A 14805-nucleotide genomic window follows, 5' to 3' on the forward strand; every position below is an offset into this window, starting at 1 on the left:
ACGAATGCCACCCGACAGCGACGGCTTAATTAGTGTTCCACATCTGCAACGGATACATATTGAAGGATTTCACGCGGTTGTTCCTCCGCCAAGGACGTCACGCCCGTCCAACTTTGTTTTGATATAAAAAAATAATGCTGTATTTCCACTTAACTTTGTCAAGGCCGATGGGGGCCGGGGAAAAACAATTCTCCCCTTTTATCAATAAATAAAACGACATTTAGGCTGCTGTGAAGGTGAGCCAAATGTTTGGTCAAGGACCAATTGAGTTTCAGGATTTTCTTTTTTACCTCTGCCAATGAGGTTTCACTTTCATCACTTGGCATTTTCATCAGAAGCTTTGCACAAAATATATAAAATTAACTTGGATAAAACTTTGGAAGACGACACTAGTTGAAGATTACTTTGATGGAGGTCAATGCTCTATTTAGTTTCCCGCAGGTGTGGCCAAACATTTTCTTCACAGAGACAAATAATGAAAAATGAAAAAGATAAAAGGGTCACTTTGCCATTCTTGGGCATGACAAAAAAACACTCAATTTATCGACCGTATTTTTCAGACTATAAGGCATACCCAAAAGCCTTCATTTTTTTTAAAATATGACCATGCACCTTATAATCCGCCTTATATGTGAAGTCATATTGAGCCACAACAGGTCATGCAATGACTGTCAGCAGCCACAGACTCAATTTTCCCCTGTAGAAGAAGTAGTGCGTAAGCCTAGCCTCTACTGTAGCACCTTACGTGCCTTATATGAGTGAAGGCTTGCGCGTGTGGCTTCCGCTGCTCACCCACAGAAAAACTGATCCTGTGAGTGTAAAGTGACCTTGAGAGTTTTGAAAGGGGCTTAAAAATGATGATGATGATGATAATAATATTATGATGATGATAATATTATTATTATTATTATTTGGAATACTTTTATATATTCAGACGTTATATTTGGATAACATTTTTCATTCATTGAAGGTGCGCCTTATATATGGATACAGTTTGGATTGAATTGGAATGGATTGGATTTGCCTTTATTATTTTTGGGGATACACCATTCATTTGGGGTGCGCTTTATACTCCAGTGTGCCTTATACACCAGAAATTATGGTAGTATCTCAATTTTTTTTCCTGAAATTTTTAAGGCCAAACTTCCATGAAAACCCAAAAGAACATCAAAATGTTAAAGGAGGAAGATTGGTAAAATTACATGGATATATGTATATAAACTACAGTATGCATATAATATAAGGTGTCTTGTGGAAGCAGCAATTAAAACCACACACCTGCAGCTGATCAGGGCGGGATTGGCAGGTAAGGCTCTTAAGGCAGAGAGCCTCTGAGTGTGGAGTTTGGGGAAAGACAAGCTCGATTGCTGTGCTCTGTGAAGAAGTTGATTGCTGCGTGGAACTCATTGCCAGTTGGGACCACATGACAGGACACTGGATTTGGACCTCGCTAAAGGTGGCTAGGCTACATGAGGAGGACGTCAAGAGGGGTGAGGCCTAGAGACTCTTGGAAAAGAACTCCCTCTTCAGTTTTACCTCAGAAGAGACTCAAGTATTGGAAGGGACACTATTCAAACCTTTGTTGCTTGTGAATTCCCCCTGAAACCCTTGATTAAAACCTTTGTTTGTATCCAAACCTGTCGTCCATTGCACTTCTTGTCCTGTACCGCTGAGAGCTATCCTCTCATGATATCACAATATATATATATATATATATATATATATATATATATATATATATATATATATATATATATATATATATATATATATATATATATATATATATATATATATATCCAGTGTCAGCTCGTTATCGATATAACCGGGACTATCGATATATCCGACCCTGTTTGCATGTAATTTTATCCGTGCGTGCATAGAAATAGTATCAATATAACCGGGACTATCGATATATCCGATATCGATATAACGAGACTTTACTGTGTATATATATATATATATGTATATATATATATATATATATATATATATATATATATATATATATATATATATATATATATATATGAAAACAAAGGTAGAGAAGAAGATACATGTATATAAAACTCATTTTTAAACATGTCATTAATTGAAGGTGCGCTTTATAATCCGTTGCGCCTTATATATGGAAAACATTTGGAACATTCATTCATTGGGGGTGCGCCTTATCTTATAGTCTGGAAAATACAATACTTATATATTGTAAAGGTATCCTGAGTCCCGGCTACATTTGGGTTTGGGATTTTGTGGGAGGTTTGCCGCCCTATATCCCCTTAGAATAGATACACGTCCCCGCCCCATGCCGTTCTCCAATTCCATTTATTCAGGTATAAAAAAGAAACCATTATTTGTAAAAAAATAAAAATAAAAAAATGGCGTCTTACTCCAGACAGTGAGTTTGGCCGTGGCGTTGATGCTCCTCTCCGAGTTGGAAGCGATGCAGGTGTATTCTCCCGAATCCTGGAAGGTGACAGGCTGGATCTGCAGGCTGCCTGATTGCAAGAGTTTGAACCGAGGGACCTGCACGGAACCACTTGCCAACACCTGCGAGCCTATAACACAGAAGAAACGTACATGCACTTCCTCAAAATGACGTTATGACTGACTGTCATTTGCCCAGTTTGGATTGGATTAGCCTTGATTAGTCTCTCAGTGGAGAAATTTACATGTCACAGCAGCAAAGTTAGGGGAGGAAGAGAAAAGGAAAGAAAGATAAAAAACAAAATACAGGAGCTGCTGGAAAGGCAGACACACTCGCGGTGCCATCGTCAAAACAACAACAAAAAAACACAACACAAAAGACAAACAGTCATTCAATCTTAAACACTTTCTGCACCCTCTTTGTTGCATGAAGCAGTTCTAGATGAAAGAGGATTGGATCATAGCCTCCTTTTCACCAGTGGATCAGGGACGTCATGTTGGAACGTGCACATCAACGAGAAGCTAAATGTTGAAGGCAAACATGAAGATGTAGCATCCATTGAGGAAAACAGATTGTCTCACATAAATCCGCTTCAATTCCAAGCCACGACAGTTCACCGACTTTTCCGCTGAACAAAGCGGCGCTGTGAAAAGGCTGCCCAGGACAGGTGCAATAAAAAGAACAATCACCCCCGATTGGCAAGCGATGACAGTCAAATGCGACCGACAGTCCTCCTGATCAAAAACAGTGCTGGCATATTCGTGCTGCCGAAAAGGCGCAACTGCTCAGCACAGTCTCCTCCTTGATGAATGCCAAACATGCTGAAAAACAATCCGTATCCGATCCACATGAGGCACAACAACACAAAGTGACAAAATGCTCGTGAGAGCACTTGCTGACGGCTGCCTACTCGGGTGCCATCTTGGACCATATTTCAGTCACCTAGCTCAGAATGTGACAGGCCCAAACTCCCTTACTTAAGATTTCAGACACATAGCTAGAGCATGTGTACGTTTTTGTGTACCTTTCCTCCAGGTGATGGCAGGTTTTGGGGCGCCACTTGTCTGGCATATAAACACGGCAGTGTTCCCTTCAGTTACGGTTTTGTCAGATGGACGCACGGCAAAGTTGGGAGGCGCATCTGAAACGGTGCGAGAGAGCAAAATTGGAGCAGGAAGGGAATTGATGGTGAATGATTTTCAGACATTCACTGCCATCTGATAGACACAAACGGGGAACAGCTAGTGTGGGAGAATGACGGCATGGTCGGAAGAACTCACTGGAGACAAGGAGCTGCGTGTGGGCCTGCGTCTCTCCGGCAACGTTGCGGGCGAAGCACTGGAATATGCCGCCATCCGACGGCTGCACTCGTCGCACCGTCAGTCCTGTTGCGCTGCTGATCTTGTAACGAGGGTTGGCCAGCTTGGATAGAGGCACGGCGTCCTTGTACCAATCAATCCTGGGCGGGGGAACACCTGCACAAGCAAGGGGAGTGAGGGATAAACACAATGAGGAGAGGAATAGCTTCGAAAAAAAATAAATGTTTTTTGTTTTGTTTTTTAATGGCAGGTCGGCCAGATCATGACATGCAAAAAAATGGAAGAAACCTATTTTGTACAATGTGACTGAATAATAATTGAAATAATATTGGGAAAAAAGTGTCATAAATCTGTCAAACTGTTTTCAGATTTTTTTTAAAATTGAAATCATCTTATGCAGTTAATTAGTTAATCATGCATCAAAATATTTTTTCCTGCAGTACCAACCTCAACACCATGCTATGAATAATAATAATAATAATAATAATAATAATAATAATAATAATAATAATAATAATAATAATAATAATACAGTGGGCCCCCGGTTTACGAACACCTTGTCTTCCGAAGTTTTCGGTTTACGAACGTTAAATTTATGAAAATTAAACCTTGGATGAAGCACTACTTTTCGGGATACACACGCCCCACCACGGATGTAATAGTAATAATCCATCCATCCATTTTCCGTACCGCTTATTCCTCATTAGGGTCGCGGGGGGCGCTGGAGCCTATCTCAGCTGTCTTCGGGCACGAGGCGGGGGACACCCTGAATTGGTTGCCAGCCAATCGCAGGGCACACAAAGACGTACAACAGTCACTCTCACACTCACACCTAGGGACAATTTGGAGTGGTCAATCTGCCTGCTTTGCATGTTTTTGGAGGGTGGGAGGAAACCGGAGAAAACCCACACGGGCCCGGGGAGAACATGCAAACTCTACACAGGGAGGCCGGACCGGGATGCGAACCGGCGACCTCTGCACTGTGAAGACGGTGTGCTAACCACTCGACTACCGACAATAATACCAATAATCATAAACATAACTGCATAATAATAATAATAATAATAATAATAATAATATATTGATATATGAATCTCTGTCTTTCTCGCTCCCTCTTTCTATCTCTCTTTTCTCTTTCTCTCTCTTCCCCTCAATCTCTTTCTTTCGCTGCCTTTGTCCCTGTCTCTCCCCTATCTCCCTCTCTGCCTCCTTTTCTCTCTCTAGTTCTCTGTCTCTTTCCATTTCTCTTTCTTATCCTCTCTTCTTCCCCCTCTCTCTATATCTCTGTCTCTCCCTCGCTCCCTCCTCTCTCTCTTTTTTCTCTCTCTCATTCTCCCTTTATCTTTCTCCCCTCTCTCTCTCCCCCTCTTTCCCTTTTCTCTCTCTCTCCCCTCTCTTCCTCCACCCTCTCGCTCTATATTTCTCTCTTTCTCTCCCTCTTTCTCCCCCCTCCTTCCCTCGCTCCACTGCTGCCTTTACATTTGTCATCTGGCAAGTGGGACCCATGTAGAGGAACATTTGGGAAGAAGGAGACAAAGCCCACATCTGCTCATCAAAACATCCAAACATACCTGCGGCCAAGCAGGGAATTTCTACATTTTTGTCAATCTGAGCGAAGATCTTCCACTGGGGTTGAGCGGTCAAAGAAGGTGGCTCTGGAGAGAAAACAAAAACAAAACAAGAAAATGTCACACATTGCCAATGTAGAAGACAGTCTGTTATTTTTTTCCCCCGCATGACCTTCCTGTCACGGTATTACTTTTTTTTTCCCCCGATGAGTTTGTCCCCTTTTGCAAGCCTACGCGTGCTTTCGTCACTGCTATAATAAAGTTGAAAGAAGAGGCGCGGAACACTTTGAATATCTGGCAGAAAAATACATCAAAAAGTCCTCTTCAATTGTGCGGAATCTGAGCAACGCACACAAAGAAAGTGTACGTTTATGATGGCATACGGGGAACGGGTGGCTTCAATATTTATTCTATTTGACGACAACGCCTTTTTTAAGTCGCGCTTTGTGCTTTGCTTTTAAAGCACACGAAGCATCGGCTTGTGTGTTTATTGAGCACAATTGGGAGTTTGGGGTGTGTGATGCTGTGTTAAGAAAAACAAAAGCTCCGTGGTAAAAAAAGAAAGAAAAAAAACTAAATACGAGCTCGGTGGCAGGACACTGATAAAGCAAACGTTTTTTTTTTATTGCCTTGAGTTAGGTGAGTTTCTAGGATAAAGACGCGCACACACACAGAAACACACACACACACACAAGCGCTTGCACACAAAAGCAAAACATGTTTTTGACTTGTTTTGCTCGTTTAGGTTTCAGGGGCGCTTCAGCCGGGGCCCCGCTTGTGTGGCGGTAAAGCAGCGGGGGAAAACGAAAACAGATCTTTTGTTGTTGGTGATGGCAACACAGCACAACTGACTCCCCGTGTCATACATATTCCGATTAGCGGGCAGAATAGAAATGCGACTGAATAATGAAGTTTGAGGTTTGAGGCACACACAAACACTCAACGGGTTTCGGTAGAGAAATGACTGAGTGCAGATTCGTAACAGAGCATTTTTATTTGTCAAGGGATATCGAACGGCCCACTTGGCCTTGAACTGGGGATGCGTACTTTGTATTGGTCACATATGTAAGAACACCCATTATGAGCTGCCTTACAACTACATGATGAATGAGATCTGTGAAAAAATAAAAATAAAAAGCTCTGGTGATTTGGTCGAAAACCAAACATTTCCATTTATAATCAATGTACCATAGTTTCCAGTGTATAAGGCGGTACCGGAGTACAAGGTGCGCCTTCAATGAATGAAAAAGATTTTCTAAATATAAGATAGAAATGTGTAAAAGTTTTCCAAATATAATATATCAATATATTAGTTTTCCAAAAATAATATGTAAATATATATATATTTCCAAATAGAATTTTCGCATATCATATATATATCGCATTCATTTATATATATTATATATATATATATATATATATATATATATATATATATATATATATATATATATATATATATATATATATATATATATACGAAACAGGAAATGAACTGCGAAACAGGAAATGAACTGCGAAAATTTGCGCTTTTCTCAAGAATGGTCATTTTGGTCTGAGAAAGTCGGAAATCTGCCGATCGCCGGAAGATTCTCATCCCTGTATATATACGTTTACCAAATATGATTTAGAAATATATTGAAACTTTCCAAATATAATATAACAAAATAGAAATGTTTTCCAAATATAATACATAAATATAATAAAGTTTTCCAAATATACTATATAAATATATTGACTTTTTCAAATATTATATACAAATATAGATATGATTTCCAAATATAATATATAAATACAGTACATTAAAATTTCTAAATGTAATGTATATACTTAGAGTTTTCCCACAGGCAGACAGATTGCGAGCTCTGAGGGATAATGTAGTTGACATCGGATGTAATTTGTTTTTAAACAAGAGCATCAAACACCTTGGAATGACTGCATATTTTAAAATCATATTAAGCCCCATCTATACAATCTATAACCGACAAAATGAAAATAACGCAATTAGGGTTGAAAAGAGACTGACTGAACATTTTTGAATATTCATCCATTCGTTAACCAAATTGCTCATCCCTCACGAGAGTCGCAGGCGTGCTGAAGTCGATCCCACTAGTATGAAGATCCATTTCTATTTTTTCTTTAACATTTATGCGGAACGGATTAATTGGATTTACATCATTTACTATGAGAAATAGTGCTTTAAAGATATGCGTATTTAATCTAAACCCAGTAGGGCTCTGAGGTTTGCTGACTCGGGTTAATTAGCGAAGTACAGTATAATGTAAACAAGGTGACTCAGCACTTAGCCATTATGATGCACACATAACAAACTGTCAACTGAAGTCAGACCAAAGCGTAAATGCTTTGAAATTCAGATCAATATGATGTTTTCCCTCCCTCCCCTCAAAACGACGGCCAAGGTCTTTTAAAGCATTTTAAAAATCCATTTTACGACACATTTTTTTGGGGTAAGTTGTTAGTCCTCGTTCTAGTTTATTTTTATTTTGTTTTTGAATGCTTTATGTCAAAGGTGTCAAACATTTTTTTTTGCCGTGGGCCACATTGTAGTTACGGTTTCTTCTCGGGGGCCGTTATGAATTTGGGGGATTCATTCGAATATTTCATGCCCTCCACATATTACATACAGAGCGCACAACAAATTGATGAATGACTAGTTTTCAAATTTGAAATACAGTGATACCTCGGTTTACTAACCCCTTGGCTTACGAACTTTTCGGTTTACGAACGTTAAATTTATGAAAATTCTACCTTGGCATATGAACTTTCCTTTGGCATACAAACTTTTTTCGTACACGGAGCTGCCTCAATGAGTGAATTGTCGTTCGCGAACGAGCCCGTTGTTCTCACAGGAAAATGGCAGCTGACTGTTTTTGTCCTCTATTCCCCGCCCCCAGTCTTTGATTAAAGCCGTGTGATTGGTCAAGAACGCAGCAGTGAGGGGAGGTGGTTTAAACATTAAAGAGACAGGCAGACGACAGTGAGAGAGTTTCAACTTTAGTAGTTCAAAGGCAGCGTGTAGACTGCAATGTTAAAATATCCCATCAATCAAGCTCCAGAAACAACCCGCTCAAGCCATTTGTACACTTGATGCAAAAAGCTATCAACCCAGCTAAACAGAACACAATTGATGAGGAACTAGATAAAATTATCACAGAGAAAGCACCTACAATGGATCATTTCTCAAGATGGTGAAAGAAGAAGGTTACGTTCCTCATCAAGTGTTTAATGCTGATGAAACCGGCCACTCCATTCCATCAAGCCATCAACGACCATCACAAAGGTAAATAAAACCACTGTATTATATCGTACAGTTTATTTCTTTAATTATAATACCACATCACATTTATTATACATAAAAGAAGGTATATTTTGTGTAGTTTTAAGGCTGAGAAAATTAGAAAGTAGAAAATTATGTTTTATGGGGACATGGGAATGGATTATCTTCATTTTAATGGTTTTCTATGGGAAATTAATTTTTGGGATACACACTTTTCGCCCTAAACGCTCTGTCCGGGAACCAATTAAATTCGTAAGCCAATGTATCACTGTAAAGTCAAAAATAACAGCTGTCATTGTGATTTACATGGGACAATTTCAAAAATGTGTTCAGACGCTAGTGTCACGATTTGCAATGGTGGAGGTGGACCCTAAAAAAGCAGGGAGGAGGGAGGAACAGGATGTATCTGACACATTGTCTTAAATAGCATTAACAGGAATTAAATCCAAAACAAAAGGATTTCATCAGAACACAAAGGTCCAAAGTAACAAACTAAACGATGACTAAAACGTAACTGAAAACAAAGCAAAACAGACAAGACAAAAACAAACCTGACGGCTGACATTGAATTCATGCCGGGAGTCCTTTCAACTGTCGCTGATTAAAACGACCAATAGCCGTGCAGCGGCAGGCGGGGGCCCAACACTGCCACCCGTTGGTCGCAAACCATGACGTAACATTTAGCAAGCATCATGGAATACTGTGTGACAAGTTTGATTTGCTTTCGCGGGTCGAGTAAAATGATGTAGCGGACCAGATTTAGCCAGATGGAGATTTTGATGTGGTTTGTTTGTTAATGCTTTTTAGGTGTGATGGTGTGAAGCACCAATGTCGATCAACCCATTTACAAGCCAGTGATGAGGCATTCCCGATGATGAAAAGAGCGAGTACGCCCCAGCAGGTCCTTTGTGACTTGTGAGAATTCTATCAGTATCACTAGCGAGCTCTCTTTGCATTAAAGCGCTCCCACGCTCTGACAATCGCAGTAGATCAAAAATAAATAAATAAAAAAGTCGCCGACATACGGATAAGAAGGGAGCATTTCATCAATCAAGCATTGGCTGCCAGGGTCGGTTGTTTTCTATTTCCACACAAATATCCAGGACGGCCTCCGTCTAAGACAGTGTCCCAGTGTTTCTCTTTTTTTTTTTTTTTTTTTTTTTTGAGGGCATTTTTTTTCTCACCCAGCATTGATTTGTGGCTCAGTGTGGAAAATAGTAATTTAGCTGGCAGATAAACAGGCATATATGTTCATGGTGTTTTTTTTTTTTTTTTTTGCAATTACGTTTAACGCTGAAATTCACTTGTGTTCACGCACACACGCGCGTGTACACACATGCGCCAATGTATTCTATGAATGTACTTTATTGATGGACAAGAGATTAGCTGGTGTTGTCCCACGGAGGACATTCAATAATGGCAATTTCCGGCGATAAGTTCCTATTTGATTTATTAGAGTGATTTTAGTCTCAGGGGGAATTTACTCTTGATTGGTTTGTAATTGTTTATGTTTGTTATCTGTATTTTTTATATTAAAAATAAGGCCAATGCTTAAAAATAGGAAAAAGAAATATAATACTGTATTTTCTGGTGTATAAGGCACACCGGAGTGAAGGTACAGGGTCATCTTATGAGGAAAATTAAGGCTTTAGGGTGCGCCTTATACGTCGGAAAATACCGTATGTATAAAAAAATATATCCAGTTTGAACTCACCACCATGCACGACATCACTTGACCTCTCAGAAGACCTTTTAAGGCAGGTGTTAATTATAATTTAGAACAGAATAACATTTTGACAACTAAATATTTGTCAGAACTATTAAAACATATAGGAAATGAAATTCAGTTTTTAATGTAGATATATAGATCGATAGCTACGTAGCTAGCTAACTAGCTAGCTACCTGGAGTTAGCTAGTTTGCTAAGTTAGATAGATAGCGAGATAGCAAGATAGCTAGATAGATAGCTAGAGAGATAGCTAACGAGATAGTAGATAGCTAGCTAGCTGTAATGACACAGGGGACAACAATCATGATCAACATGAGTCATTATCAAATATGTTTTTGTGAAAAATTAATGAATTTCTTGTCAAGTTAACCTTTTACGACACACACAAAAACACAGGAGCCGTACCGTTGCAGAGTATAACCTTACCAATCACAGTTAGGCGCGCCCTGGCCTCTACAGCTTTGGAGCTGTTGTTGCCTAGCGACACTTCACAAATATACTCCCCACCATCCGAGGAGGCTTGGGCGGGAATCAGCAGCCGACGCCCAGTGGCTAAGTGACGCCCATCACGTTTCCAAACGACCAGCAGGCTGTCCACATCTCTGAGGATGGGGTGGGGCAGGGGTAGAAGAGGATGAAGTGACAGAGAAGAAAGGAGAAGATGGTAAACGTATCAATGAGGCAACAAATGACTGCTGACAGGGAGAACGACAGAGAAATCCCAGCTTGTCTGCATGGAGCAGCTGCAGCTCAGAGAAGGACTGGCGGTGAAATTGGACTTTTACAGCAGGAGCAGCGACAGCTGCCGGGTCGCTATGGGTTCTGAAGGAATTATTTTTCACATTTGTTATGATTGATTTGTTGTGTGTACTGGAAAAAATGGCAACACAAAACAACGAAAAAGGTTTTAAGCAGCGATTACAAATATTCATAATATATTCATGTCAACACTTTCCATAATTCCGCCTTTAAAGGACAACCGACGTCACTTTTTTGTTTGCTAACTGACATCAGAAAAAAGTTTTATAGCATCTAAAATACCCAAAACACGCAGTATGATATTTTTATTAAAATGCAAAACACAAATAAAAATGACTTAAAGTGTCCAAAATCTGCAAAAAATCGAGCTGCGAATTGGGCATTTTCAGAAAGTCCCACCCCCAGTTCGTGATGTCACGCCAAGACGTCTTGCATTGCTCGAGAATCAAAACAATGGCTTCAGATTCAGAGAATATGCTTTCTTGTTACACATCCAGTTATGAATATGATTCAAATAGTTCTGAAGAGGAAAGCATACATGTTCACAATTGATTAAATAATTTATTCCGTGCCATTTTGAGGCAACATTAGGGGGAAATGTATCACCCAAAAAGAGGCAGAAAATGGTGTCGAAGCTCCTGTGATGAATTAATCAGCCCGTTTCCACAGGCTGATAAATTCCTTCCATGGAGCTTGGTCGCCCTCTTCTGGCGGCTTTTGGGTACAACACGAGGTTTTCAGACCAAACAAGTACAGCAAAATACATTGACGTGATGGAAGGACTGCTACAATGTGTCTTTTTTTCGGTCAGGGGCGTTCCTTTAGTGACGTCAGGTACGGACTCGTCACCAACTCAAAAACAAGACTTCCGGAATATTCAGCGCGAGTCTTAAAACGTAAAATATAGCTATATGCAGTGGAATATTTGTACAATACGCTCAGTAGAAGTCATTTGAAGCCATTTTACAAATTATGGACACAACTTGTCCGGAGACGTCGGTTGTCTTTTAAGACAGAATTGCCATCATTAGCTAATGGGGGCTTGAATATTCATGTTTTGTCCTCAAATGGACTTCACGATAACAACAGACAGCACTAATTTAACTCAATAAAATGAAATGCTTATTGTGTTAATTGTTAATTAACCAGCATCGAAGACCTGTTAGAGGAGTGCTAATGCCTATCATGCTAGCACTTATCCCGCATAACACTATATGATTAAAGAGGCAGCATTCAAAGGCTTCAAAAAAAGCACTCGTGACTCGCTAGCCCATGACAACTTATCCGCTATAACTTTGTACGTACTAACACAATTTTTCCCACTCATCACTTCGTGTTCTTTTACGTTCCAAACCTTTTTCCAGATAATTAGCCTTGTCATTTTTTGGATCACATTACTAGCTTTCAAATTGTTGAAGTATTGTTCAAGTGAATGTCACCAGGATCACAACATTCTTGGAAAATGCCACAGTTATTGATTATTTATGACAATATGAAAATTTTGTTACAGATTTAAGCAAAGGTAAAGCAAGTTTACACGGATGATTTGCTTTTGTGAGCCACATATAATGGACTTGGACACCAGTGGTAAGAATTGATTATTTTATTGATTGATTTGTTTCTTTTTTATTTCATTTTTGAGTTTCAGTCATTGTTCATGCTTTATAAACATTGAATTTAATTGGTTTTAGTCTATAAATATTTTCCATGAATATCTATCTAAAAAATATAGATACATAGATAGATAGATAGATACATAGCTAGCTAGCTAACTAGATAGTTAGCTAGATACATAGCTCGTGAGATTATTATACCTATTAAAATAAACAAAATAATACGGTTTGACCCTATGTTACCATTAAAGCGCTGGTCATATTTTGTTCATGAATTACGTGAAAATAAAAGTAGGGCCTGCGTTATGATTACATAAATTGAGTGCAATTCAAATGTTCACGCCCAGTGGCCTATTACAAACTGACACTTGTGTTCACGTTGGTTTTAAGACCTTCAACTCCATCAGATTGATATGCATCACATCTATCAGTGAGGGTCTTGACTTGCTGTGTGCATCTTGGCAAAAGAACTGTCTAGAATAGATGCATGCGAGCCAGACAGACAGCGACTCAATAATCCAATCCGGTAAAAATCCTCGACAAACACTCAAGTGCGCTTTGGGAGTGTCTGCAGCTTATCACCTGTTGATTTGAAAACAGTCAGCCAGCATCCTCACACTGATGAAATACATATTTTAAAGACGGGCCAAGCCGCGAAACGGTCCTCGCCTGCTGTTATTTTCTTATTGAACATTCTGGTGTGTTTGATATAAAAATAACATGTCCTCACTATAAGAGTAAGAGCAACTTTGTGGGTAGGCCTGCATGGTGTTATTGTTATTCCTTCTGCGTTTGTCAGGCGTTCCGGATAACAGCTCTCATTTTATTTGCGGGACTGAACAAATATATAAAACCACTACTCATTGTAAGACTTATGCCACGAAGCACTAAAGTGTTTGCACTGCAATTTATGTCGCGGGTAATACAGCACGACTTAGATGCTCTCTGATTATTTTCCAATACAGATTTTTTTTATTAAAGCACACTGGCTGGCTAGTGAGTTATATAGCTGGATAGCTAGCTAGCTAACTAGATAGATAGCTACATAGATAGCTAGGTTGTTCGCTAGCTCGCTAGCTTTGGATGGGTAGGTGGGTAGGGGGAGGGGAAGGCGGGCGGACGGAGGACGGACAGACAGACAGACAGACAGACACACTCGCACACGCACTCGCACACACACACATACATATACACACACACACATACATACATACATACATACATACATACATACATACATACATACATACATACATCAGAATCAGAATCAGAATCATCTTTATTGCCAAGTATGTAGAACACACAAGGAATTTGTTTCCGGTAGAACACGCTGCACTAGTATCGTTGTCAAAAAAAAACAAAACTGCTAAGTGGCACTATACAGTTCCATTTTGGCTACTGTTGAAAGAGTTCAAAGAGTTAATGGCTTGGGGGAAGAAGCTGTTTAAATGTCTGCTGGATTTGGTGCGCATGGATCGGTAGCGCCTGCCTGAGGGGAGTAGCTGGAAAAGGTGGTGGGCAGGGTGCGGAGGGTCCAGTAGGATTTTCCGCGCCCTAGTTTGGATTCTTGCAGTGTGCAAGTCCTCGAGAGTGGGTAGGGCGGTGCCAATGATTTTTTTCCGCCGTCCGAACTGTCCGTTGAAGTCGGATTTTGTCCATTTTTGTGGCGGCCCCGAACCAAACGGTGATGGAAGAACACAGGATGGATTCGATGACAGCCGTGTAGAAATGTTGCAGCACCTCCTGTGGCAGGCCATGCTTCTTTAGCAGCCTCAGGAAGTATACATACATACATACATACATACATACATACATACATACATACATACATACATACATACATACATACATACATACATACATACATACATACATACATACAAACTATACCAGTGTAAAAAAAAGTAACTGGTATAGAGTAAATCATGTATAACATCACATGGCATAACATACCTGTAGATGGGTATCAATAAATAAAATATACCTGGAATTAGCAATACACTCCAAGATAGTTTTTGTTCCGGCCACCACTGTCGTGTCTTTCGGGCCGATCACAATGTTGGGAGCATTGACTTCTGATTCCAAATCTGTAATA

General features: G+C 39.8%; 1 protein-coding gene across 1 annotated transcript in view; it reads right to left on the reverse strand.

Annotated features, from left to right (window-relative positions):
• The window catches only part of sdk1b (sidekick cell adhesion molecule 1b), a 326663-nt gene that overhangs the window by 116195 nt on the left and 195663 nt on the right, over positions 1 to 14805 (reverse strand). Inside the window, exons 7-12 of the mRNA XM_089005907.1 lie at positions 14695 to 14797; positions 10765 to 10940; positions 5316 to 5399; positions 3706 to 3900; positions 3450 to 3566; positions 2388 to 2555 (exon numbers count right to left, since the gene is read on the reverse strand). Coding sequence (XP_088862033.1) covers positions 2388 to 2555; positions 3450 to 3566; positions 3706 to 3900; positions 5316 to 5399; positions 10765 to 10940; positions 14695 to 14797 — 843 coding nt within the window. The remainder of the gene's footprint in view (positions 1 to 2387; positions 2556 to 3449; positions 3567 to 3705; positions 3901 to 5315; positions 5400 to 10764; positions 10941 to 14694; positions 14798 to 14805) is intronic.

Source organism: Hippocampus bargibanti, linkage group LG10 (assembly GCF_051943395.1).
Source record: "Hippocampus bargibanti isolate YZ-2025 linkage group LG10, ASM5194339v1, whole genome shotgun sequence".
NCBI classification, from domain to species: Eukaryota; Metazoa; Chordata; class Actinopteri; order Syngnathiformes; family Syngnathidae; genus Hippocampus; species Hippocampus bargibanti.